Here is a 24,126-nt window from a genome sequence, read left to right on the forward strand (position 1 = left end):
TGACTTGTGTGCCTGGGGGCCCCCGTGAGTGGGGAGTGAGTGTGACCAGCGCTGTAGGGTGCTGAGGCTGGGGCAGGCACACAGTGGGCCCTCCATCCCTGCTGGCTATCACCAGGAGGAGGAGCCTGACAGGGGAGGGTGGGCCATACACCAGCAGCTTGCAGAGAATCTGGTGTCAGATGAGAACAGAAAGGGGCGAGTGAGCGTGGAGGGCAGGAGGCAGGAGGCAGGTGGCAGCTGTCCGTGCTGGCTGCAGCGCCAGGCCCTGGCGATCGGCTGTGCAGTAGCGGGGGGGCCCTAGCCAGTTCTTCTTTGCTGGCGCTAAGCCAGACTTTGAGGGACAAGGAGGAATGCTGAGGAAGGAATGGGGTCTCTTCCTGGGTCTGGTGAACCCCCTTGCTAGGCTCCCGCTGCCAGTCTTCTCCCCTCCCCCGGGTGTCGATGGGTGGCCAAAAGCCAACCTGGCCTGCAGGTGGTGTGTAGGGAACACACGGCTTTTGTTTCGTGTGATTCTGGAGAAATTAAAGCAACCTTTAACACACCTGGACTTCCCTCTTGGGAGTTCAGTCCCTCTGGCCTCTCAGGCCAACAGGCAGACAGGTCACAGGCTGCAGGTGGGAGGCAGTGTCCCCTGAGTCAGGCCCGCACCCCAGTCTGGCCCAGGCCTCACCCAGCCCAGTCGTTGGCCCGTGTCCTGCCATCCCTGCGATGCGTGGTTTTAAACGCCCAGCTCACCTTGGTGCTTTGGCTGCAGAGGGCCCTGCTCATGAGTTTCACTCCTTATTTTCTTTGGCTCTTACCCTGAACTCTGAGCAGGTGTCAAGCGCAGGGCTCTGTCTGGATGCTCCTGACTGCAGGCCTGGCCCTTGGGCTGACTTCTTAGTTTCCCCCTTGCCCTGGCACTCCTCCGTGGCCCCCACCTTTCCTTTCTGCCTGATCCTTGTCCATTTTTCTAGAGTTGGGGTCTCAGCAAACTTCCCAGAACATCCTAGCTCCTTTCCTACTTGGCACACTCCTGTTCATCCCTCAGAACCCAAATTTGGGTTGCAGGTACCACCTGCCTTGACCTCCCAGGGACACCTGCTCTCCTCCCCATCCCCCAACACTGGCCATGACTTGGTGCCATTGCTCCTTTGCCCACCGCTCCCTGATGCCCAGCAGAGGTGTCAGTGCCCAGTGTCTCTGCCCTGTAAGGGGCAGTTCTCAAACTTCACATTTAGGAGAATTACCCCCGGGAGCTTCTTAAAACACAGACTCCAGGCCCACCTCTAAGGTCCCGGTTCAGTGGATCCGGGGTTGGGCCCAAGAATCTGTTTCTTAAGCTCCTCCCACGAAGCTGGGAGGGACTGATACCCGTCCTCCCCCGAGGAGCAGACAGCCTTGAGTGCTCCTGGTGGAGTCCTGGCGAGCTGCCCTGTGGCTGCCAGGCCAGGGACTAGTGACCTCCAGTCCCTGGCACAGTCAGGGGTGTCCTGGGGCCCGGGCGGGTGGAGGCCCAGCTGAACCCGGCCCTGCCAGACACACGCATGGTTCTTCAAGTGTTTATTCTCTGTCACTCAGGGGACCCGGTCTGTGAGGGTGCTGCCGCCCACCGCCTCCCTCCACCCTCACTGCCAGACGTGTTTGCTGTCAGCCCACGAGGGGGCGTCCAAGATTGTGCTTGGAGCTTGGTGGGCAGGGGTGGGGGTCCGAGTGGTCCGTTGCCTCCCAGAGTGTGGGCACTGCCTGGGAAGGGCTGCAGTGCACAGCCGGGGTAGGGCTGGGCTGGAGCCTGAGTGAGGGGTCACTCCCTCCGGTCCCCACACCCCTCGGGGAGCAGGTGCTGGGCTGTGGGAGGGGCCGAAGAGCATTTCCCAGGTGGGTAGAGACGGGGTGAATCGCCAGCCTGAGACCCCTCTCGGTCCTCCAGCCCCTCTTGAAGTGGGCCAGGATGTGCCCGCCACCGGCTCTTCGGGACTGCCTGCTGGTTGCGTGGTGTGCCCTCTCCAGGCTGTGGTGAGCAGGCGGAGAGCCGCCCTGGGCTCGCTGTGGGTTCAGTGCAGGCTGGCTAGGTCTTCTCCCAGGGTTCTGTGCGGGGCTGCCTGCTGGTTGGATGGTGTGCCCTCTCCAGGCCCTGGTGGGCAGGTGGAGGGCTGCCCCAGGCTCGCTGTGGACCCTGGTACAGGCTGGCTAGATCTCCTCCCAGGGGCTGCTGTTGGGGGAGGGACTGTGGTCCTCGGCGTCCCTTGGGCTCCCGGGCCCCTCAGTGGCTGTCAGTTTCCTTCTCCCTCTGGACGGCTTTTTGGAGGCTATGGGAAGTGGCTGGAGGTCAGGCCGGAGCTGCGTGCCTTCCTTTGAGGCAACACTGGCTTTCACCTGGGGCCTCCTGGGTCTCCTCTGGGCACGGGGAGCTGCGTGCTTGGGGAAGTTTGCTGGCCACCCTTGTTCCTACAGAAACCAGTGCCCAGAGCAGGGGTAGCCCGATCTGAGGGTGAACCCTCAGAATTGGGTGGAGGGTGGACACTGTCCCCATTGTGTGACCCCAAACATGGCGCTGACCCCAGTGGCCCCTTTGATGCCTTGAAGGGAGCCAGGCCATACTGGCTGGCCTGACACTGGCTGCGGGCCTCAGCAGGACTGCCCCCGGGCTAGGGTCACATGGGAAGGGCGCCTGGTCCCTGCAAAGGTCCGGGGATGGGGATCCTGCCGAGATGCTGGGCTCAGGCCATCTCTGAGGCACAGCGAGCTCAGGCTGTGAGTTGAATGAGTCAGGTTTGAATCCTGACACAGGTCCCAGACCTGTGACCTTGGGCAAGTGACCTCTCCTCTCTCAGCCTCAATTTCTGCACCAGCCAAACAGTGATGATCCTACCTGCTGGGCAGGGTCGTAAGGCTCACAGGCAGCCACAGCTGCACCCATTCTCCTGGGGCACCAGGCACGAGGACGCTGGCTCTGGAGCTGAGCTGTGCTCATGCTGGGCAGGGACCTGCTCTCACTGACCACCACAAGCAGTTTCTCAGGATCCCCTGCCAGCATCCCTGGTCCTGGCTCAGGGAGGAGCACAAGGGTTTGCTGGTTCACAGACTGCACCCCCCGGGGCCATTTCCACCCACTCAGCAGGAAGTGCCTCAAATAAGGGCCGTGCTGGTCTCCACTGCCGCTCCGGGCAGACGCAGGCCATGGCCACCTGCCAGCAACAATGGCACATAGTGGCGGCACCACCCCGCCTGCTGCCTGCGGGCCTTGCCTGGACAAAAACCAGGGCCATACAATCAGGTGTTCAAAGTCTCTCATGGGCTCCTGGACCCCAGCTGGAGCTGCCATTGAGCCCAGAGCAGGAAGTGAAAAGTTGTCCCGATACCCTCGGACCAGGGCCGAGGCTCCTGCCGGCATTACTGGGAGGAGCTGGGCCCAAGGACACTGCCCTTGGCAAACACTGGAGCCGTCCGCAATTCCCCAGGGGAGCAAATGTGCCCCATGCCCCTCAGGGCTGTGCCTTCTGCGCTGCCCCTGTCTGCAGGTGGACAAGGGGCCCTGGGGATCTGCTCCTCATGGCAGCGGCTTATCCTGTGCACCAGGACGCCCTTCCCTCCAGGATGATGGTGGGGACAATGACCGTCCTCTGGCTCCTTCTCTCACTGAAATCTCCTACGATCTCTAATGTCAGCCCCCTTACAGGCGAGGAGACTGAGGCTCAGATTTGGAAGGACCTGACACCAGGCTACACAGTCAGAGGCTGCACAGGAAGGACTCACTCCGGCCGCCCTCGCCCTCCTCTGTGGGGTTCATTTGGGGAGGGTTGAGGTTCATTTTTGGCTCCATCATTCTGAGGCTGCCATTCTCCAGGCAGCCAGGAGGAGAGGTGGCACTGGGGAGAGGTGGGTGCTGTGGCTCCCCTCGCCCCCTTCCCTGCACCTGCCCCATGCCGGCTGTACCTTTGTCCCCAGGCTCCGAGGTCCGCTTCCTCTTCCGTGGTAGACCCTGCGCGTGCTCCTGGGCGCAGATGCACTCAGGCCCCTCCCCGGTTGTCGTGCTGGTAGTGGCCTCCGCCTGGGAACTCAGGTCCACCTGGGGAGAAGGGGGTGTGGTCATGAGGAGGATCGCCTCCTGGCCCTGTCCTGCCGAGTGTGTGGCCTGGACCCACCTCGCTGCCTGGGGTGTCTGTCTCATCCAGTTCGTCGGACTCTGGTCTCAGCACTTCAGCCTTGCTGGGCTCTGAAGGATGCAGGGTGTGGGGTCAGGCCAGGCTGGTGGCCCCGGGAGTCTCCCGAGCCCGCCAGACTAGGATGGGTGGAGCCAACTCTGCAGATGGGGAAACTGAGGCACGGAGGGCCAAGTGACCTGCCCCAGGGCACTGGCTGACAGGAGGAAGACTGGGGTTTGGGCCCAGGCCTAGTGTCCCCATCAGTTGGGGTGCCCTCCCCTGGCTTGGATGCTGCATGATGGGGCACTCACAGCCTGCTTGCCAGCCCTAATTGCTAAGGTGCTTTTCCCCCTCACTGAGTGTTGTTAGTGAGGCTCCTGATGGGCCCTCGGCTTCCTCCAGTGTCTGCAGGTGGAAGAGCCAAGCCCTGGAGCCTGGGGTTGCCCCGTCAGGTGGGCGGGCAGAGCTGGGCCTGGAGACACCCATTCCAGGTGGGCACTGACCACCACCCTCTCTCCCCGTGGGGAAAACACCTCCCAGCTGGACTCTGACCCCAGGTGCTGACTGTACCTGAGTGGCCATCCAGGTCAGGCGGCTGTGGGTGGGGAGGCAGCTGTGGGTGGGGAGGTGGCAGAGGCCTCCCTGTGTCTTCATCTCCTGTCCTGCCTGGAGAGGACAGGCTGAGCTGGGACCCTGGAAGTGGGCGTGAGGGGTCCTGGGGGGAGGCAAGTAGGTGGCTTGAGTTTATTTGGGAGACTTCCCTGCCCCCAACTCAGCCCTGGACAGCGGGTGGGACCCCTCTTGAGGCTGCAGCTGGTGGGGGGGGCTTGCCTTTCCCTTTATAGTGTGGATGAAGCAGCCTTGCTTTCTCCCTAGGAACCAACTTGGTGGGCAGAGGGAAAAGAGCAGCCCGAGGTCTGGCTGGAGGCCGGCCCAGTGCGGGGGACGTGGAGGCTGAGGACAGGGTCTGAGCCAGGACCGGGCTCCTTACCGTGGGAGTGCAAGCCTCCTCCTGCTCTGGCACTCTGGTCTCCTTGGTGCCATTGCTGAGTGCCTGGGGACTTCGAGTCAGGGGTCCGGACTGGGTGGGTGGCTCGGGGCTGGCAGTGTGGGCAGTGGCGGGGCTGAGTGACCCACGCTGGCCGGCCGGCTTGGGAGTGTCCTGGCCCCGGGCCCGGCCCCACTCCGAGAGGTCTAGGGGCTTGTCTAGGGCACAGTCCTGCGTGGCTGCAGCCTCTGTCCTCTGGGCGCGGCCCGGGCCTGCAGCCTGTGTGTGCCGCCCTCCAGACAGGCCTGCTGTGGCCAGAGCTGCCCTGGCCCCCTCACTCTCGGGGCCCTCAGAGTCTGAGCCGACTGGTGTGGAGGGCAGCATCTCCCCGGGTGTGGGCTGGCCCCTTGGCCTGACACTGCCTGCCCTGGCCCGAGCCCGCAGCTGCTGCTGGGCCAGGAGCAGGTGCAGTGCCCCCTCCAGGCGAAGGTCCTGCATGCCCGCCAGGGCACTGGGCAGCCCCAGCAGTTCTGTGGGCTCCTCCCAGGCCTCTCCTTCTCCGGCCTTCAGGTCCTGGAGCCGGGGGTCGCGGGGGACTGCAGCAGGGGCCAGGGGGCTGCTGCGGGAGCTCTGAAGGTGCAGGGACAGGGGGCGGTTTAGGAGGCAGAGCCGGTCCAACTTCGGGGAGTGCTTCAGCGCCTCATGGGTCATGGCGGAGGGCCGGGAGGCCCGCAGGAAGCTGTGAGGGAGGAGAAGCCGAATGACCATGGCTGTGTGGAGCCGTGACCGTCCCAGCGAGCCCTGAGAGGGAGAGACGACAGGCACCCACTCCACAGGCGAGGAAACTGAGGTCCAGAGAGGTGCAGCAAGCTGCATGGGTCCCATGGCAGGTAGCGGAGGGAGGGGAGGCTCAGCCCCCGGCTCTGGAGGCCATGCTGTGTGGACCCGGCCAGAGGTGGCCTTCGGTCTGGGCTCCAAGGTGGGGCCAGATGCCGAGGCCTCCGTGTCTTCTTGGCAGGGACATCAGCCCCCTGCTCCTCACCTGGAGGGTCCTAGCCACCTGTCCACCCTCCACACCCTACTTGTTCTCAGACAATGTCCCCATCCCCTGCCCCCATGCCCCAGGCCTGGCCACTCTGGAGGTGTCCACGTGGGAACTTTGCTCCAGGCTGAGTGCCCAGAAAAAGCCAAGCCAGAGAAGGTCGGGCTGTGAGGGATAATCATAGGGACTGCCCTGGGGCGAGGAGCTGAGAGAGGAGCTCATCTGAGGCTACTCTGGGTGGGGGTGGGGCAGGCGGGCACCTGTCCAGAGAGAGGCCACGCTCATACGCTGGGCTGGGTGGGCTGCTCCTGGCGGGCAGTGGTGGGGGCGTCCCGTTGGCGGGGCCACGGTCAGCAGGGCAAGCCTGGGACCCAGGCCGCACCACAGCTATGGTCCCGTGCAGCTGGTTGGAGATGCGCTGGGGGCTCTGTGAGGATGGGTGGGTCAGCCTGGGCGGGCGCATGCGTGGCCTCTGCCGTAGCCTCTGCTGCCTGCCCTGGGCTGCTCCCACTCTGCCCCTGCTCACTGCTGAGCTGCGCCCCCACCCACGCCAAATGGAGCGCAGTGGCTCCTGCCCGGGACGAAGGAGGGGCACATTTGAGGTGAGGCGCATGAGAGGGTGGCATACTGCAGGTGCAGCTGCCTCCAGCCTCCTGCCTGCACTGGCCCAGCTGCACGTGGTGGGCTCCAGGTCCCTGCCCTTACCATGTCTGGGGCTCGCGACTCAGGCAGGGTGGCCCCTGGGGAGATTTTGGCCACTGGAGATGTCCTGTGCCCTGCTGGCTTTTCTGTGGGAGGAGAAGCCAGGGGCAAGAGCTTGGGAGGTGCTCAGAGGGGCGGCGGCCCAACCCCAGGGGGAGGATCCCTGGTCCTGTGGGGGCCCAGCCTCCCAGCCTCACCCGATCCCCACAGCACCTTCTTCCCGTAGGCCCACGCCCTGGTGGTCTTCCTCAGCCTCCTCGTGGGCTCCCGGTGGCTTCTCTGTGATGGTCTTCCAGCCACCAGGAGAGGGGAGCAGCAGGGGTGAGGGGGGGTCCGAGGTGCCCTCCTTGGCCAGGGGCTTGGGCCTATCTCTGGAGGGGAGGCAAAGACAGGGAGGGTGAGGGAGAGCAACATCTCAAGAGATGATCAGAAAAGCTGGGCCCACTCCTGGGTGACCCCAGGGTACGCAGCTGTCCCGACACCGCGTGAGAGCCCTCCATGGGCGGTTCCCCCAGGGACGTGTGCTGAGTGCTGCTTGGTGGGTGCTGGGGAGTTGGGTGTCTGAGCCCTGGGACCCTTTCCCACTCACCCCAGGCCCCGAAGCCGCTTCACTTCCTCCTTCAAGGTCTCGTTCTCTTCCTTCAGCCCGTTCATCTCGTTGGCTGCAAAAGGCACTGATTAGCAAAGCAGCCAGGGGGTTGGGGGGGACAGGGGCAGGGGTGGGGTTGTCACAGCACCAGGGAAGCCCTTCAGCAGTGCCCCCAGCACATAGCCCAGGGCCTGGCAGGCAGCAGGTGAGCCGTGGATGCTGGCTGCGTGTGTGGCTGATTGGATGCTGTTGAATGAGCAGCGCCGGCGTCAAGGGAAGGGGGCTTGCCCTTGGTCATCAGGAGGGCCACTGGGACCTCAGCACTGCAGGACCTTCTGCATCACAGGAAGGAGGTCACGCCCAGTGGGGGCAGGGATGCCCCCAGCCCAGGGGAGGGAGACTGTGTTGAGGGAGGGCCACACCAGCGCCAGCTGGGGGCTTTGTGTTTGTCTGTAGACTGGGTTGTGAGGTTCCCGCAGTGGTGTGGGGCCGATTACCCTGCCTCCTTTCCCCATCCCCCTACATGGGCTGAATAGGCCCTGGGGTCGCCTGGCCCCGTGGGAGAGGACCCCGGCTGTCTGGTGGGTGGGGCTCACTGATGATGAAGATGCGCTGCAGGTTCTGCAGGTGGGAGCTCTCGAACTCCTGCTGCCGCTTCCTGGCCAGCTCCTGGGTGACCATGCAGCGGTCGCACAGGCCGGCCCGCAGCCTGCAGGGACGGGGACACAGGGGGTCTGAGGGATGGCACGGAAGCCACAGAGGGCCTGGGACACTCACCGCCCCACTGCTGGGAAGTGCCCCTGCCCTTCCCAAACTATTCCGTAGAGCCCCAGGCCTCTTCCCACCCCGTGGGCTAGGTGTCCCATGTTCCCCTGAGTTGGGGGAGAAATCTTGAAAATGCAATTTACTTAAGGCTCTGAGATGTCCTGCAGTGGAGAAACCTTCCTGGTTCAGTTTATCCTGGAGTTTCCCAAACTCATTCTCCGAGGAGCCCTGTCAACTCCGCCTCCCCTGAGCCCACCGGTCCTGGCCGTACTGCAAGGCGTCCTCCCAGGCCCACCTGTTCTCCAGCACCCGCAGGTTCTCCTTCAGTGTCTTCTGCTGTTCCCGGAGCTGGTGGTTCTTGGAGAAGAGCTCCTCGATCCTCTGGGCGTCCCTGTGGTGGGAAACAGCTAAGGTGGGCTCCTGTTCCATCCAGGAAGCCACACGCTGTCCCCATCATCCAGCCTGGGGGGGCAGCGCCATTCGGCACCTGCAGCCTTGGTCTGGGGCTGGATCCTGCTCAGTGCCCCCAACTGTGGGGACTTGCCCTTGAAATGGGCCCTGTGGGGGCAACGCCTAACCCGGTGCCCCCCCAGTCATGTGCATGCTCCTCTGTGACGTCTGTCCTGTCCACGCACCACTTTAGTGCCGTGGCACAGGCAGAACTACAGCCAGGTCTATAAGCCGGAATGCAGGGAGCCTGCCCGCCTGCCAGCGTATGACCAGACATGACCCCAGCTCACCATGAATGTATTGTTGTTATTCTGATCATGATCCTGGGGTGGGAGACGCCCCGAGTAGGGGGCTTGCCCTGCCCTTGGGAGGCCCATGCAACTGGGTTCAAGTCCTGGCTTCATTGCCTGCTCACCGTGTGACCTTGGACAAGTGACTCCCCCCTGCCCCCACACTGAGCCTCAGTTTCCCTTCTGCACCATAGGATGGTGGCAGTGCTGGCACACTGGGGCTTCAGGGGGATGAAATGGCCAGTGTGGCCCCTGCGGGGAGGGGCCCTGCTTGGCCTGACTCACCGACACCTCTCTGAGTTCAGTTCCAGAAGCTTGTTCTGCAGGCCTGGGGGAGCGAGCAGAGGGGCGGGGGGTCAGGCCCAGCTACTGCTTCACCTTCAGCGTCCCCACCACGGGGTCTGGGCAGAGCCACAATGTGGCACTCCTGTCCCCTGCACCCCCTGGGGGAGCCCTGCCAGGTGAGCCCCTGTCTGTGCCCAGGCACGGGGCTGCCTGAAGCTCAGTAGTCTTGGCCCAGCATCGGTTGCTTCCCCTGGGGTCTCTGCCTCTGGCATCTGTCTGGGGGTGTGTGGGGGTGAGCAGGGACCCCGGTGCCACAAGTGACCAGCCACCTGTGAAAGGCAGAGGGACCGAGGGGCCATTTTGTGTGTGTGTATGTGTGTGTGTGTGTGTGTCATAGCTAGTGTTGAAATAAGATGAGCTTCTGGGGCAGACCCCACCAGACCTTCTCCTTGCCATATCTTAGGGATCCAACCTGGGCCTGGCTAGCCCCAGCAGCCCCACCTCTCTGGGCTGCCTAGGAGGCAGCCGGGTCCTTGGACCTCCAGGTGGGTGCGGGTGCTCAGTGGAAAGACCACGGGGAGGTGCTGGCCCTGGGACTGGACTGGGGGTGGTGTGGGGGCTGTGGCCCTGTCCCTCGTGGGGGAAGTGGACAGGGGTGGGGCCTGGGGCGTGTCCTAGAAGGAAGAGAATAGTTGCAGCTCAGCGCCTTGACATGTTCCGGATGGGTCCAGAGAGCCATAAGCTCCTGTTTCTGGAAGTGGCTGTTTCTGCCCTGGTGAGCTCAGCAGGCCGGCCGGGGTGGGCACTTCTTTCTGCCAGGCGGGAGGCCGGCCCACGGGAGAACAAAGCATGGGGTCTGCGGGTGGCAGGTGGCCATAAGGTGTTGGTGGCAACCCTCGAAAGTGCCCCTCCCCCTCGGGGTCACACTCTGGGAGTGGTTCGAGGATATCCCAGCTTGAGGTCAGCACTCGTGGGGCCCAGGCAGGGTGTCTGGCCACGTTGTAGCTCTGGGCCTTGGGTCAGGACTCCCCTGCCTGGGCCAAAAAGACGGGGTCCATCCTCTGACTTGGTGGGAATTGGAGGTGATCGTGGTTGCACAGTGGCCTGCCCTGACCCTTAGGTGAGGGCTGTGGAGACCCCTCCCTAGCCCGGCATCTGTCCCTGGCCCCTCACCCAGGACTTCCTTCTCGTGGATCTCCTTCAGCCTGTTCAGCGACTCCATGAAGCTCTCCATGGCTCCCTGTGGCCCTGGCCCGGGCCCCTCTGCGCTGGGGTTGTGGAGACGCCTGCAGCCTCTACTGACCCTCTGTGTCCATCCTGAAGAGGAGGAAGAGGGGACAGGGATCCACTCAGGAAGGGCTTGTGGGCTGTGGAGTCCAGGAGAGGATTGGGGCTCCTTGTGTCTGTGTGGAGCAGACCCCACGCCATGCTGTAGGGGCTACTCATGGGAGGTGGGCTGGAGGCTCTGGAACCCCACGGGCAGGCACAGAGATAATAACATTGTGTGGCTTCCTCCCACACATATGTGGCCGGGGGCCAGAGGGCAGGGTGCTGGCTGCCGTGTGGGAGGGGCTGGAGGGGCCAGGGAGCATCTGGGGTGAGTGCCGCCACCTCTGAGCCACCCCGTTCTTCCCAAGTATCCAGCCCATCAGTGCCTGGCCTGTCCCCATATAAGCCCTTCCCCTGGCACCTCAATGGAGGGACAGGGAAGCCTGGCGAGAGCTGGATGGTGCTGGCGGCACCTGCCCAGCTGTGAAGATGGGAGTCAGACCTCACCAGCAAGAGCCCACAGACCTGACCATGCCACTATACACACCCCGGCCCCAACACCACCGTCACAGCACCTCCTTCCCTCTCACCAGAGCCCTGTACTCAGTTCCCTCCTGGGATCTCTGTCCCCCTCCAATGCCGTGGCAGCTTCAATCCTGTCACATAGGCACACACACACATACACACACAGATAACATGTACACACAACACACATGCACATATATGCAAAAGACACACACAGAGCACTTACACACATAACACACATGCACAAAGACAGATGCGCACACACACAGCATGTGTACACACAACACACAGGCACACACCCAGAGATATACACATACAACACATATGTACACAGATAGGGATGCCCACACACAACACACAGAGACACATAGACATGGGTACATGCAGACACATGCTGACAACAAATCTGTGCAGACATAGAGACACAGCTACACATGCAGTTGCAGGTACACGGAAACACACACAGCCACAGCAGCCCCCTCTGCCCGGAAGCAGCTCCCACACGCAGAGGCTGGAAGCTTCCAGGAAGGGGTAGGAGCTACTCTGAAGAGGTCACAGGCCCCCTCCCTCCCTGCCTGCCTCCCCTACCCGCAGGTCGCAGGAGGTCCTTGGTAGGCAGTGGGTATCTTGTGGTCTCACGGACTAAGGCCAGAATTAAGGGGCCGTGGGGCCTTTGCAGGCTGGGCCTGGGCACCTGGGCTGGAGCACTCATCCTCAAACCCTCCCAGGCCTTTCCAAATTCCCAGTGACCTGGAGAGCTCCCAGGCAGGGCTGGGCGAAGTGAGCCTGGGGGTGTTGTGACTGTCTGTCCTCCCTTGACCCTTCCCCCTCCTCCCACAGACTGGCCTCCAGGCCTGGGAGGTTGGGATACTGGTCAAGTGGCTGTGCTTCTGCAAACCAGTGTTTGTGACACACAAACCACTGCAGTTCAGACTTCTTCACTGGGTGGCTTGTGCTTCACTCGGTCGGGTGGGGGAGTGTGTGTGTTTGCCGTGTGTGTGCACGCCCGAGCCAGTGTGCATGTGTGTGCCGTGTATGTGCATGATAGCCAGTATGCCTGTGTGTGTGCTGTGTGTGCACACCCAAGCCAGTGTGCATGTGTGTGTGCCATGCCATGTGTGTGCATGCCCGAGCCAGTGTGTGGGTGTGTGCCTTGTGTGCACGCCCGAGCCAGTGTGCATGTGTGTTTGCTGTGTGTGCACGCCCAAGCCAGTGTGCATGTGTGTGTGCATGTGTTTTTGCCCTGTGTGTGCGTGCCCAAGCCAGTGTGCATGTGTGTGCTGTGTGTGTGCATACCCAACCTACTGTGGAACCACTGGTGCATCACCTGAACAACTGTGTCGGCCACCTCCCTGCTTGGCCTCCTGCTCAACCTCCCCTGAACCCCCTGCCTCCCCCCATCTCCTCCAGGACCACTTTCCAGGGTGGCCATCCCTGGGAAGCTCTGGTCTCTGCTCAGATGTGCACCACTCTGCTCAAAATCCAACTTCGGGCTGGCAGCTGGAGGCCATGCCCAAGGCCTCGCCACGGCCAGCCCAGCCCAAGTGGATTACAGAGGGGAACAGCCATGGCTGCATCTGGGTTCTCAAAGGTCAGCCTGGAGATGCCCACGCGAGGGTCCCGTCCGCAACAGCATTCTACAGAACCATCCCGAACAGGACCCCCTAACCCCATCCCATGACGGGTGGAATATGGCAGCCACCCAGCCCCATGCCCATCCCAGCGTGGCCAAACCTCCCAAGCCAGGCCAAACCACCTAAGCCAGGCTTGAGGGTGCATTGAACACAGAAAGAGGCACTTGCCCTGGGGCCCTGGAAGTCGGGTGGTGAGCGTCTTTGGGGATGGGGCTGGGGTGCCTCTAACTCAGGGTGGCAGGCACCTTGGGACCCCGAGAGAGGCCATGGGGCCTGGGGTGGGGATGGGGACTGGGGTGGGGATGGGGACTGGGGTGGGGACGGGGACTGGGGTGGGGACGGGGCCTGGGGTAGGGATGGGGCCTGGGGTGGGGCTGGCGACTGGGGTGAGGATGAGGCCTGTGGTGGGGATTGCGACTGGGGTGGGGATGGCGACTGGGGTGGGGATGGGGCCTGGGGTGGGAATGGTGACTGGAGCCACTTGGAAGGAGACTCTCCTAACTCCCGCCGAGCCCTGTGATGAAGCATTAGTGCCGAGACTGGTGGGGCAGCAAGGGGTGTGGGACAGAGTGTGGCCTGTGTTCGGGGGTGGCTGCAGCGTCCCCAGGGGCCCCTGACAGGGCTGGTGGGGCTGCGTGGAGGGTGGAGCACCAGGATGCTGGGCTGCAGAGGCTCAGTCCACAGACCCGCTTGGGCTTTGGGGCCTCCAGCCACCCTCGGAGGGAGTGGGGATGGCAGTCGGTGGCTCTGTGTTGGGTGGGTGAGGGATCCTCGGACTAGGAAGACTTGGGGCTTTTCTGGCGGGAGGCTGGGAGGGAGCCAGAGCTCCCTGGGAGGGATGTCTTTGCTGGTGAAGGGGTCCAACAGGACACCGAGCTCCAGAGGTGGGGACAGCATGGAGCCTGCCGGAAGCAGGTCGCGTGGCCGGCATCTGTGGTTTTGACCCCGTTTCCCGAACTCCACACGCACTGAGACCTTCCTGACAGCCCACGGAATCTTGACCACACCACGAAGACCCCGCTCCAGATGGGGAAACTGAGGCTCAAACAGATCAAGCCTCCCATCTCAGTCACCCAGTGGGAAGTGGGATCTGGGTTGTGCCCGGCTCCTGGGGCTGTGGGTCCTGCATGCTCTGCCTGTGTGGACTGGGGCATCTTCCCCATGGCTCTGGTGCACCCAGCTGCGCTGGCTTTTCCTGGCCAAGGGGCCCCTGGGAGGAAGGTGTCAGAGCCGGGGCCTCCCTAGGCTCAAGCAGCTGAGGAGGACTAGGAGGGGGCTGAGCTGCAGCTCCTGAAATTCCACCCGGACCCGCCCAACAGGCCACTCTTCCCTGGTCCCCAGCATCTGCCATGTGGGCTGGGCCGACGCCCATAAAGGAGCCGCCCAAGGGAGCCCATGGTGCCTGCGGGCCTAGGAGAGGTCTCCGGGGTCCACGTGAGAGGTGGGCTTCCTTCCCAGTGAGGTCACTGTGGTGCAGAGGCCGAGACGGAGCTTCTGCCGTGCCTCCCACTCACAGGATCCTTTCTGTGCCCCAAACCACCTGCAGCACTCTTAGAGCGCTGGAGAGCTCCGGGGAAGGGATGGGAGGTGGAGGGAAGGTGCAAGCCCTGGTGCTTTTGGGGAGAAGAAATGAACCAGGATTGTAGAAATTCACCCAGACCCGTGCCCGCAGCCTTGAGCCAGGGGTCAGCAGCGGGGTCAGTGGGGCTGGCTTTTTCTTCCTGAATCAGCCCTCTCTGGGTTTGTTGGGCTTGCCAAAGGCAGCTAGGGGTGCTGGGGCTGGGGGAACTCGGAAGGAGGGTCTCCTCCAGGCCTGGGTGGGGGCTGCAGTGGGGCTGTGATGGGGGAGCAAGCCTGCCGGGGTGGGGAGGGGCTGGGCTGAGGCTTATGGGGGGCTTCACAGGGCTGGGATGAGAGAGCTGAGCTCTGGTCCAGGGTCACCCTCAGCCACTCCTCCCACGCCCAGCCCTCCCACTCTGGGAGTCCAGGCTGGAGGGTCTCTGTGGGTGCTGAGCCCCCAGGAAGGAGTGGGGTAAGGGGAGGGCAGGCTAGTGAGCCTCTCTCCTACCTGCTGCTTGCAGCTGGGCCATGGGACGGGCAGGTGTGAGGGGCGCATGTCTGTCCCCCCCGACACCACTCTCACCCCACCATGCCTTGCCCTCTGCTCCATTTTGCCACTGAGAACATGACCCAGAGGTGGGGTCTTGCCCACAGTCAAAGCTAGTGAGAGCCGGGCTGGGCTTCGGCTAACCCAGGCCCGCAGCTCCGCCTCCTGCAGTGAGGTGCTACTGGTGCCAGCACCTTTGCCTTCGGGGGACTGCTCCTTAAACCCAAGGGGCGACGTGCTGCTCTCACCAGAATGGAACAGAGCCCATCCAATAAATGGGTGCCTCTGATCCCCCGGACAGGGCACAGGAGAGCCCTCCATGGGGAGCCTGAGGCTGGCAGACCACCTTCCACCTCATGTCCTCACCCAGGGAGGCCCCCCAGAGCCCGCACGTGCCCTCCTAGGGTCTCCACCCACCCTCCCAGGGCTCTCTGGAGTGGCCACTCAGAGGGGGCAGAGGTTTGCTGTTGTTAATCCTACCTCATGGGTTCTCAGAGCCCCAGCAGAGAGGGTGCACCCCCCACCACCCGCTGAGCTGGCTGGGGTGGGGCAGGGGTCGCATTCCTGAAGGGTGCTGGCTGGAGAGTCAGTCTGGGTGGAGGGTAAAGGTGTGGGCTTCCCAGTCAACAGCCCTGGTGGGGCTCTCGGACCCGTTTCTGCTCTCTATGCGGCCTTGGGCAAGTTGCTTTTCCTCTTTGAGCCTGTTTCCTCACCTGGGGGTGACAGCACCCCCGCCCCTGTATCAGGCTGCTTAGAAGCTCCTCACAGGTAATGCCTGTGCGGCCGGGAGCTCTGTAGACGGGAGCGCTCAGTGAGCAGCCGAGGGAGACCCCGAGTTCACCTGCACCTCCCTCATGACCTGCGCCTCCCTCATGTGGGACCCCAGGTGTCCAGCAGTGCTGACGGCAGGACCCTCTGTGCTTGGACAAGGTCAAGTCCCATTGCCACAAAGGTCTTGTGCAGGAAGACGCAGCCCTCCCCACACTCAGGGCAGAGGTCCGGCTTCTGACAGTGATGACACTTATCCTTGGACGGCTGCTCACTACGGACTCCAGTGGGCTCACGGCATCTCTGTGGCTGCACCCAGGGGAGATGCCACCTGCCTCCCACACACGGGCCAGGGGATCACAGGCCCAGCCATGGCCCTGGCAGGACTGGACATTGTCTGGCCGAGTGGCAAAACCCACAGTGATGCCTGTTCTTACCCTGTCCTCTGGGAGGCTGGGCCCCCTTAGCTTCTCTGCTGTCTGAGCAGGAGGCATCTGGGGCATCACCAGGCTCCCTGCCTCTCCCAGGGCACTCAACCAGAGAAGCCACCTGGGCACCAGTGCCCCAAGGACGTCTGCCAGGCTGGCTGCTCTTCACCCCAGCCACCGCCCCCCAGCAGGCCCTTCGGGGCAGGAGTGCGGAGCTGGACACTGGTACCCTCCGTCTCTGAGGCCTGGGATGTCCGTACGTCCATCTGACTGACTGCCCACCTATCCAGGAGCAACGGTGAAGGCCACAACAGTAGCAGTGGCAGTGGCAGTAGCAGTGGCAGTGGCATAGCAGTGGCACTAGCGGTAGCAGTGGCAGTGGCAGTAGCAGTGGAAGCGGCAGTAGCAGTGGCAGTAGCAGTGGCAGTGGCATAGCAGTGGCAGCGGCATAGCAGTGGCACTAGCAGTGGCAGTGGCAGTAGCAGTGGCAGTGGCATAGCAGTGGCACTAGCAGTAGCAGTAGCAGTGGCAGTGGCAGCAGCAGTAGCAGTGGCAGTGGCAGTAGCAGTAGTAGTGGCAGTAGCAGTGGCAGCGACAGTAGCAGTGGCAGTGGCAGGCAGTAGCAGTAGCAGTGGCAGTGGCATAGCAGTGGCACTAGCAGTAGCAGTGGCAGTGGCAGTAACAGTGGCAGCGGCAGTAACAGTGGCAGTGGCAGGCAGTAGCAGTAGCAGTGGCAGTGGCATAGCAGTGGCACCAGCAGTGGCAGTGGCAGTGACATAGCAGTGGCACTAGCAGTGGAACTAGCAGTGGCAGTGGCACTAGCAGTAGCAGTGGCAGTGGCAGTGGCAGTAGCAGTGGAAGTGGCACTAGCAGTAGCAGTAGCAGTGGCATAGCAGTGGCAGTAGCAGTGGCAGTGGCACTAGCAGTAGCAGTGGCAGTGACAGTAGCAGTGGCAGCGGCAGTAGCAGTGGCAGTGGCAGGCAGTAGCAGTAGCAGTGGCAGTGGCATAGCAGTGGCACTAGCAGTGGCAGTGGCATAGCAGTGGCACTAGCACTAGCAGTAGCAGTGGCAGTGGCAGCAGCAGTAGCAGTGGAAGTGGCAGTAGCAGTGGCAGTGGCGTAGCAGTGGCAGTGGCATAGCAGTGGCACTAGCAGTGGCAGTGGCAGTAGCAGTGGCATAGCAGTGGCACCAGCAGTGGCAGTGGCAGTGACATAGCAGTGGCACTAGCAGTGGAAGTAGCAGTGGCAGTGGCAGTGACACTAGCAGTGGCAGTGGCAGTGGCAGTAGCAGTGGCAGTAGCAGTCACAGTGGCAGTGGCATTAGCAGTGGCAGTGGCACTAGCAGTAGCAGTGGCAGTGACAGTAGCAGTGGCAGCGGCAGTAGCAGTGGCAGTGGCAGGCAGTAGCAGTAGCAGTGGCAGTGGCATAGCAGTGGCAGTGGCATAGCAGTGGCACTAGCAGTAGCAGTAGCAGTGGCAGTGGCAGCAGCAGTAGCAGTGGCAGGCAGTAGCAGTAGCAGTGGCAGTGGCATAGCAGTGGCACCAGCAGTGGCAGTGGCAGTAGCAGTGGCACTAGCAGTAGCAGTAGCAGTGGCAGTGGCAGTAGCAGTAGTAGTGGCAGTAGCAGTGGCAGTGACAGTAGCAGTGGCAGTGGCAGGCAGTAGCAGTAGCAGTGGCAGTGGCATAGCAGTGGCAGTAGCAGTAGCAGTGGCAGTGGCAGTAGCAGTGGCAGCAGCAGTAGCAGTGGCAGTGAGGCAGTAGCAGTAGCAGTGGCAGTGGCATAGCAGTGGCACCAGCAGTGGCAGTGACATAGCAGTGGCACTAGCAGTGGCAGTAGCAGTGGTAGTGGCACTAGCAGTAGCAGTGGCAGTGGCAGTAGCAGTGGTAGTAGCAGTCACAGTGGCAGTAGCAGTCACATTGGCAGTGGTAGTAGCAGTGGCAGTGGCAGTGGCACTAGCAGTAGCAGTGGCAGTGGCAGTGGCAGTGGCACTAGCAGTAGCAGTGGCAGTGGCAGTAGCAGTGGCAGTGGCACTAGCAGTAGCAGTAGCAGTGGCATAGCAGTGGCAGTAGCAGTGGCAGTGGCACTAGCAGTAGCAGTGGCAGTGACAGTAGCAGTGGCAGCGGCAGTAGCAGTGGCAGTGGCAGGCAGTAGCAGTAGCAGTGGCAGTGGCATAGCAGTGGCACTAGCAGTGGCAGTGGCATAGCAGTGGCACTAGCAGTGGCAGTGGCATAGCAGTGGCACTAGCAGTAGCAGTGGCAGTGGCAGCGGCAGTAGCAGTAGCAGTGGCAGTGGCATAGCAGTGGCACCAGCAGTGGCAGTGGCAGTGGCAGTAGCAGTGGCAGTGACATAGCAGTGGCACTAGCAGTAGCAGTAGCAGTGGCAGTGGCAGTAGCAGTGGCAGTGGCAGGCAGTAGCAGTAGCAGTGGCAGTGGCATAGCAGTGGCACCAGCAGTGGCAGTGGCAGTAACAGTGGCAGTGACATAGCTGTGGCACCAGCAGTAGCAGTAGCAGTGGCATAGCAGTGGCAGTAGCAGTAGCAGTAGCAGTGGCAGCGGCAGTGGCAGTGGCAGTAGCAGTGGCAGTGGCTGCTGTTGATCACATACTGCTCTGTGCCAAGCACCACGCCCAGGCTTTTTCCCACTTGCATGGGCCCTGAAACCATCCTGCAGCTTTGCTGAGGAAGCCAAGCTCAGAGCCATGCCCTCTGCACCTTGACCCGCTTCTCCCCAAGGGATTCCCCTGCCCCCGTCCACCTCCTGGCTGCCCCCGTCCACCTCCTGGCTGCCCCCGTGGAGCACCCACTGCATAGCTAGGCTGGGCACACACATGTGGCCGGGGCCCACCTGGCCTTGGAGGAAGTGCTGATTGTCTCACTCTACAGGTTTGGACACTGAGGCTTGAAGCAGATCAGAGATGTGCAAGTGGAGCAAGATTTGGACCTGGACATGGCCTCAGAGTCTCCTCCCACCCTCTGTGGTAATGGGCAAAGCCTCTCCCATGGAGACTTCGGCCAGGTCGCTTGTCTGGCTGTGCCTCAGTTTCTCTGACTGTAGAACAGATGGTGGTGGTGAGTCCTGACCCAGGCTCCTGTGCACACACCGCCGCAGGGGCCCCGGGACAGCTGCACACGCATGTCCGCCACAGCCACCCTCTCCTGCTGTGCGCATACCGCCGCAGGGGCCCCGGGACAGCTGCACACGCATGTTGTGTGTGCACATGCACTCGTGTACCCCACATGCACGTGCCCCCTGTGCACTCGTGTGCACACATGCACAGAGGAGCCAGCCGAGGTGTCCCTGCAGCTCAGGCACAGCAGCCCTGCAACCTGACTCCCTCCCGGAGGTGGAGGTGGGCCGGGCTGCTCTCCTGCCCTGCCGGCTGGCTCCCTGAGGCCTGGCCTGTGGGGGAGGGGGTTGAGCAAGGCCCGCCTTTGTGGCTGCTTCCCCACAGACACAGCAGCAGAGGAGTCCCCTGCTCAGTGCCCAGCTGCGGGTGCTGCACCCCTGCACCACCCTCACCCCTGAGGCTGCGCCCGCTTATCCTCTTGTGAACCTGGATGGTGGGGGGGGACAGGCCCAGGGTGAAGGGCGAGGCCACCAGCCTGTCCCTGATGCCCCTCAGCAGACCACGGACACTTCCTGGGCCCTGGTGCCAGACTAGGCCTGGCCTCTTTGCACCCAGCTCCTGCCGGGAATGCCCACTGAGCTCTCTCCGTGGCTAGGTCCCTGGACCAGGAGCAGCCTTGTGCCACCCCTTAGGGAAGACGTCCAGTCCCACCCACCCCCGCGGCCCTCCTTGTGGGAGCCCAAGCTGGGCCTCCAGCCTCCCTGGTGAGCACCCCAGCCAGGGATCCCAGCCCACCCGGCTGCTTGAGTGTCCTGGCCCTGGGGTCCCGGGTACTCACATGGCTCCTGGCCCTGCCTCAACCTCCGTCGACCTCTGTGCGGAGTCCCCCACGCTCTCCACAGGGAGAGAGAAGTGAGCGGGGTGTGAACCTGCACAGGGCAACAAGACAGGATTTTGGCCAAACCCGCTTGACAGGTTTTCGATTCTCCCAGCCAGGAGCAGAAAGGAGGCAGAGACGGCCCCGAGCCGCCAGGCGGGTTCTGCCATCTCGCAGAAAGTGGCCGGACAGGTTGGGTCTGAAGCCACATAGAGTCGGGATTGTTTCCTCATAATCACTGTGAGGCCGGGCTGCCGGCAGGAGCCAAGCTGGTTAGCACTGAGAATCCAGTTTGGGGCCTGGGACACGAAGGGCCCAGGCGGGGAAGGGTGGGGGGCTTGCAGGGGTGCCCGGGTGGGGGGCTGCAGGCGGGAGTGAGCAAACGTGCTGTCTCGCCACCTTGGGACAGGTGGTAGGGCCTCTGACAAAGAGTGGTCCTTCCTGCTGTTCACAGCTCAGCTCACCATGGGCTGACCATAGGCAGGTGACAGTCCCCTTTCTGGCCTCGGTTTCCCTGTCTGTAAATTGGGGATAATAAGCTCAAGAGCTGTCCCTGCCAGAGCCCAGTGGACAGAAATCCAGCAGCTGCTATGGGAAGCGACCCGCCCAGCCTGCCCCGCCCTGCCCGGAGAAGCAGGCCTTCTGCTTGAGGGGGACTGGGCGCACGCTGGGCCTCTGGTCTGCGCAGTCTGCCCGGGGTCTGTGAGTGCTTGTGAGTGGGCTTCTCTGGTCTCCAGGTAGGCTGGGTGCCCCCGGCCAGGTGGAGCCCGGGGGGGAAATAGGCTGGGGGCTGGCCTGGCCCTGGGTGGCACGGCCCAGGTGCTGGAGCAGCCTCACACTGTGGTCTCATGTGTGTGTTCCCTGGACAGCAACACTGTGGCTGCAGGGCACAGCCCTGACTCCCCCATGCCCTGCCCCCTGTGTCCTACCCACGACCCCTCCCCACTCCCTCCTCCCCACCTCTGCCTCATCCTCAGCTTGTCTTAGCTCTGCACGGAAGCAGAGCGGGGGTTCCCCAGTCCTTGGGGCCATGATCCCCAGCGCACCCGATCCCTCCTCCCTGCCTCCGCCTCATCCTCAGCCTGTCTTAGCTCTGCACGGAAGCAGAGCGGGAGTTCCCCAGTCCTTGGGTCCATGACCCCCAGCGCACCTGAGTACCCCAGGAATGCACGGGGCTCAGAGGAGGAAGCCCGGGAGCCTGGCCTGCAGCCCCTGCCGCGAGGGGAGGACGGACTTCCTGCTCCCTGGCAGGGCCCCTGCTGGTGGCTGGTGGCCAGCTCTGGGTTTGGGATGAGGGCTGGGTCATCTCTGGCCCCACGATGCCCTCCCACTCAGGACCGGGCTCTTGGGAGGGGGTTGTGGTCAGCATGGGCCACTCCAGCTCTGGCTGGCCTGGGAACTTCGTGGAGGCCCCTCCTCCGGCCACCTCCCTGCTCCTGGCTGGGCCCTTTGTAAGTGGGATCTGCTTGCTGCTGGTGTGTGTTTTGTGCGTACCTGTGTGGGGACTGTGTGCATGTGTGAGTGTGTCTGTGTGGATACGAATGTGTGTGCATGTCTTATGTGTGTGTGCCTGTGTGTGCATGTGTTGCACGTGTGTGTGTGCACGTGTGTGCGTGGACACGTGTAGCTGCTTTGTGCTGTGGTCTGGATGTGTTTTGTGTCTCCCCCAGATTCTCGTTGAAATCCTAACCCCCAAGGCAATGATGTTAGGAGGCGGGGCCTCTGGGAGATGGCGAGGTCATGAGGCTGCAGCTCTCTTGAGTGGGATCAGTATCCTTCTACAAGCGGCTCCAGGGAGGTCCCTTGCCCCTTCCACCATGTGAGGACCCGAGATGGTGCCGTCTATGAACCAGGAAGTGAGTCCTCTCTGCACGTGGAACGAGCTGGTGCCTTGATTTTGAACTTGCAGCCTCGAGGTATGAATGTGAGCTCTGCTCTGGGCTCACTGCCTATGGGGAGCCCTGCCTCACAAGGAGGGGTCCCTCTGCGTCTGCCATGTATGGCTGTTTCAATCAAAGCTGCTGTCTAACACCACCTGCTCGCCCTTGAGTTCCTCCCTGGGCGAAGCCAAGCGACCTCCTGGACTGAGCCAGTTTTCGTGCCTGCCTGCCCTGGCTCATTGGCCAGGGACCCCATCCCGCCATGTCCAGGCCTTGGTAATACAGGACAGAAGTGCCCGTGCAGGTTGTGCCTGTGGCTGGGTCCCCAGGGGGAAGGTGGCACCCCCAGGCCAGCAGCCTCCTACCCTGAACTCCAGGCAACATCGTCGGCCCCCTGGCACTGCACCTGCACCGTGGGCAGAGAAGGAGGGAAGGCTGGGAGAGAAGGAAGAGGTCGAATGTCGCTGGAGGTCGGCGTCCTTCTACAGCCGTGGGTTTGTGTGCCCCTTCGTTCATTCATGCAAGCATCCGAGACCCATTCCCTGGCTGCCCACCAGGCCCTGTCCAGGCTCTGGGCACATGGATGGCCAAGAACGCGACTCACACATTTAGGGGACTTTTGGCTGTGAGAATCGGGCACACAGAGAGCACTGTCTGAGCCTCAGTTTACTTGTCCCTTGCAGGGCTGATGAGGGTGAAAGGGGTTCCTCTCCTGGTACCACTCACCTGTTCATTCATTCAGCCTATGTCTGTTGAATCCTGATCAGCCAGGACCTGGGGGGTGTGATGGACGCCCAGGCACTGGCATCTGGGCTCACAGGAAGCATTGGAGAATGAGGCAGCAAGCCCTCAACAGGCTGGTGGCAAACCGTGGCCAGGTTTCAGCTTGGGGGCTGCTCCATCGCCCCACTATACAGCTGAAGAATGAGGCCCCAAGTGTGTGTGTGGCCTCCCAGCCCTGGCAGCCATCCCCACCTGCACCTGAGGGGCTGGGGTTGCTGGGCCTGGGGAGAGGGACCAAGAGGGCTCCTCATGGCCCCCTACACCTGCTTCCTAGGCCAGATGGGGGCACAATGCCCCACCCCAGGGGTGAGGCAGCCTTTTATCTCTGAGCTGGGAGGCGTGGGAGATAAGCTTCAAAGGCATCTCGCTGTAAAATGCACCTTTAAAAGCCGGCCCTGCTGCCTGGTATTTGTGTTACTCGAGTGATAGATAAAGGGTGGGGTGGCCAGTGCAGTGGCCAGGTCAGGCCAGCCCTGCAGCCCTGGCCCCCAGATAAATGGGTCACCTATTAGCATGGCCCTGCAGGAATGGGGCTGCCTTCTGTGATGACCGGGGCCCATCCCCACCCTCCCTGCAGACAAGCCCTTGCTGGTCTGGCTGGGGGGCATCCTGATGGCGGGTGCTGTGTGCCCATGGGGCCAGGCTGCGCTGGGCAGGAGGGGTGCAGATGTGGGCCCTGCCTGGGTACTTGGGAGGGTGGAGGCTTTCTTGGTGGGGGGAAGGATGAAGCCCCCCACCTTCCCTCCACATGGTCTCACTGCTAGTCACCCTATTTTATGTTCTCATGATTTTTATTTGTATAACTTCGTGGGGTTTAAGTACAATGATGCTGCATTGTACTGTGTGAAGTCAGGGCCTTCTGTGCATCTGTCGAGGGTGCAATGCACACGGCACCCCCGAGCAGCCACCCATCCTCCTTTCCCTCCACCCTGCGAGGCCCCGTTGTCCATCTGTCCACACTGCTCCACGAGCACACGTGACTTAGCTCCCCCTTATGAGTGAGAACCTGCAGTATTTGTCTTTCTGTGTCCGAGTTGTTTCACTTAAGATAACGTAGGCACCCTCTTTTAAAAATTACTTTTTGCTAACACAAGAACTGCAAGGATGCCCCACGCCCCCTCCTGCGAAGCACTAAACATGACAAATAAGACCAAAGTCTCCTTTTATTGTCCCGTCTCATCCCCTCCCCAGGTGAGCCGATGCTTGGGGTGAGCATGCTTCCTGCTGGATGCTTCTCTATGTAAGCACCTGCCTGAGTGTCAGCCCTCTTAAGGTGAACCGCTCAGTGTCATTCGTACATTCACAAGTTTGTGCCGCCATCGTCATGGTCTGATTCCAAAACATTTTCATCACCTCCAAGAAAGCCTTGTACCTGGCAGCAGTCACTGTCTCTATGGATTTGCTTATTCTGGACATTTCATAAAGATAGAATCAAACAGCATTTGGCTCTTCATGTCTGGCCTCTTTCTCTGAGCACGATATTTCAAAGATTCAGCTGGGCCTCGCTCCTGTTCCTGGCTGAATAATATTCCAGTGCACGGCTGGACCACAGTCA

General features: G+C 62.2%; 1 protein-coding gene and 1 long non-coding RNA gene across 3 annotated transcripts; one reads left to right on the forward strand and one right to left on the reverse strand.

The window, feature by feature from the left end:
- Positions 1 to 1,525: 1,525 nt before the first annotated feature.
- On the reverse strand, positions 1,526 to 20,090 carry RBBP8NL (RBBP8 N-terminal like). Of its 2 annotated transcripts, none has more exons than XM_054467410.1 (14): positions 19,870 to 20,090; positions 10,409 to 10,552; positions 9,236 to 9,278; positions 8,506 to 8,601; positions 8,042 to 8,154; positions 7,446 to 7,518; positions 7,070 to 7,227; positions 6,860 to 6,942; positions 6,415 to 6,581; positions 5,116 to 5,851; positions 4,695 to 4,839; positions 4,125 to 4,195; positions 3,916 to 4,048; positions 1,526 to 2,288 (listed from the first exon to the last, which is right to left on the reverse strand). In XM_054467410.1, exons 2-14 carry the CDS (start codon positions 10,467 to 10,469, stop codon positions 2,170 to 2,172), a joined length of 1,998 nt encoding a protein of 665 aa, XP_054323385.1. In that variant the 5' UTR covers positions 10,470 to 10,552; positions 19,870 to 20,090; the 3' UTR covers positions 1,526 to 2,169. The 2 variants fall into 2 exon arrangements, with proteins under 2 accessions (XP_054323385.1, XP_054323383.1); XM_054467408.1 differs by lacking the exon at positions 19,870 to 20,090 and adding an exon at positions 15,251 to 15,915.
- Positions 20,091 to 20,183: 93 nt separating this feature from the next.
- LOC129021884 (uncharacterized) lies at positions 20,184 to 24,011 on the forward strand. Its single transcript, XR_008496165.1, has 3 exons — positions 20,184 to 20,645; positions 21,579 to 22,282; positions 23,763 to 24,011. It is a non-coding gene; the product is annotated as an uncharacterized LOC129021884 (long non-coding RNA).
- The last annotated feature ends 115 nt before the right edge of the window (positions 24,012 to 24,126 follow it).

The sequence above is a fragment of the Pongo pygmaeus genome, chromosome 21, assembly GCF_028885625.2.
Source record: "Pongo pygmaeus isolate AG05252 chromosome 21, NHGRI_mPonPyg2-v2.0_pri, whole genome shotgun sequence".
Lineage (NCBI taxonomy): Eukaryota > Metazoa > Chordata > Mammalia > Primates > Hominidae > Pongo > Pongo pygmaeus.

Bases quoted from the DNA above. Each gene is read 5' to 3' on its own strand.
- RBBP8NL (XM_054467410.1), bottom strand. From the start codon at position 10,469: ATGGAGAGCTTCATGGAGTCGCTGAACAGGCTGAAGGAGATCCACGAG. The intron at 8,155-8,505 runs GTGGGCCTGGGA...CCGTCCCTGCAG, and splicing joins CTGCGGGTGCTGGAGAACAG to GCTGCGGGCCGGCCTGTGCG. The intron at 7,228-7,445 runs GTGAGTGGGAAA...CCTCCCCTCCAG, and splicing joins AAGCGGCTTCGGGGCCTGGG to AGATAGGCCCAAGCCCCTGG.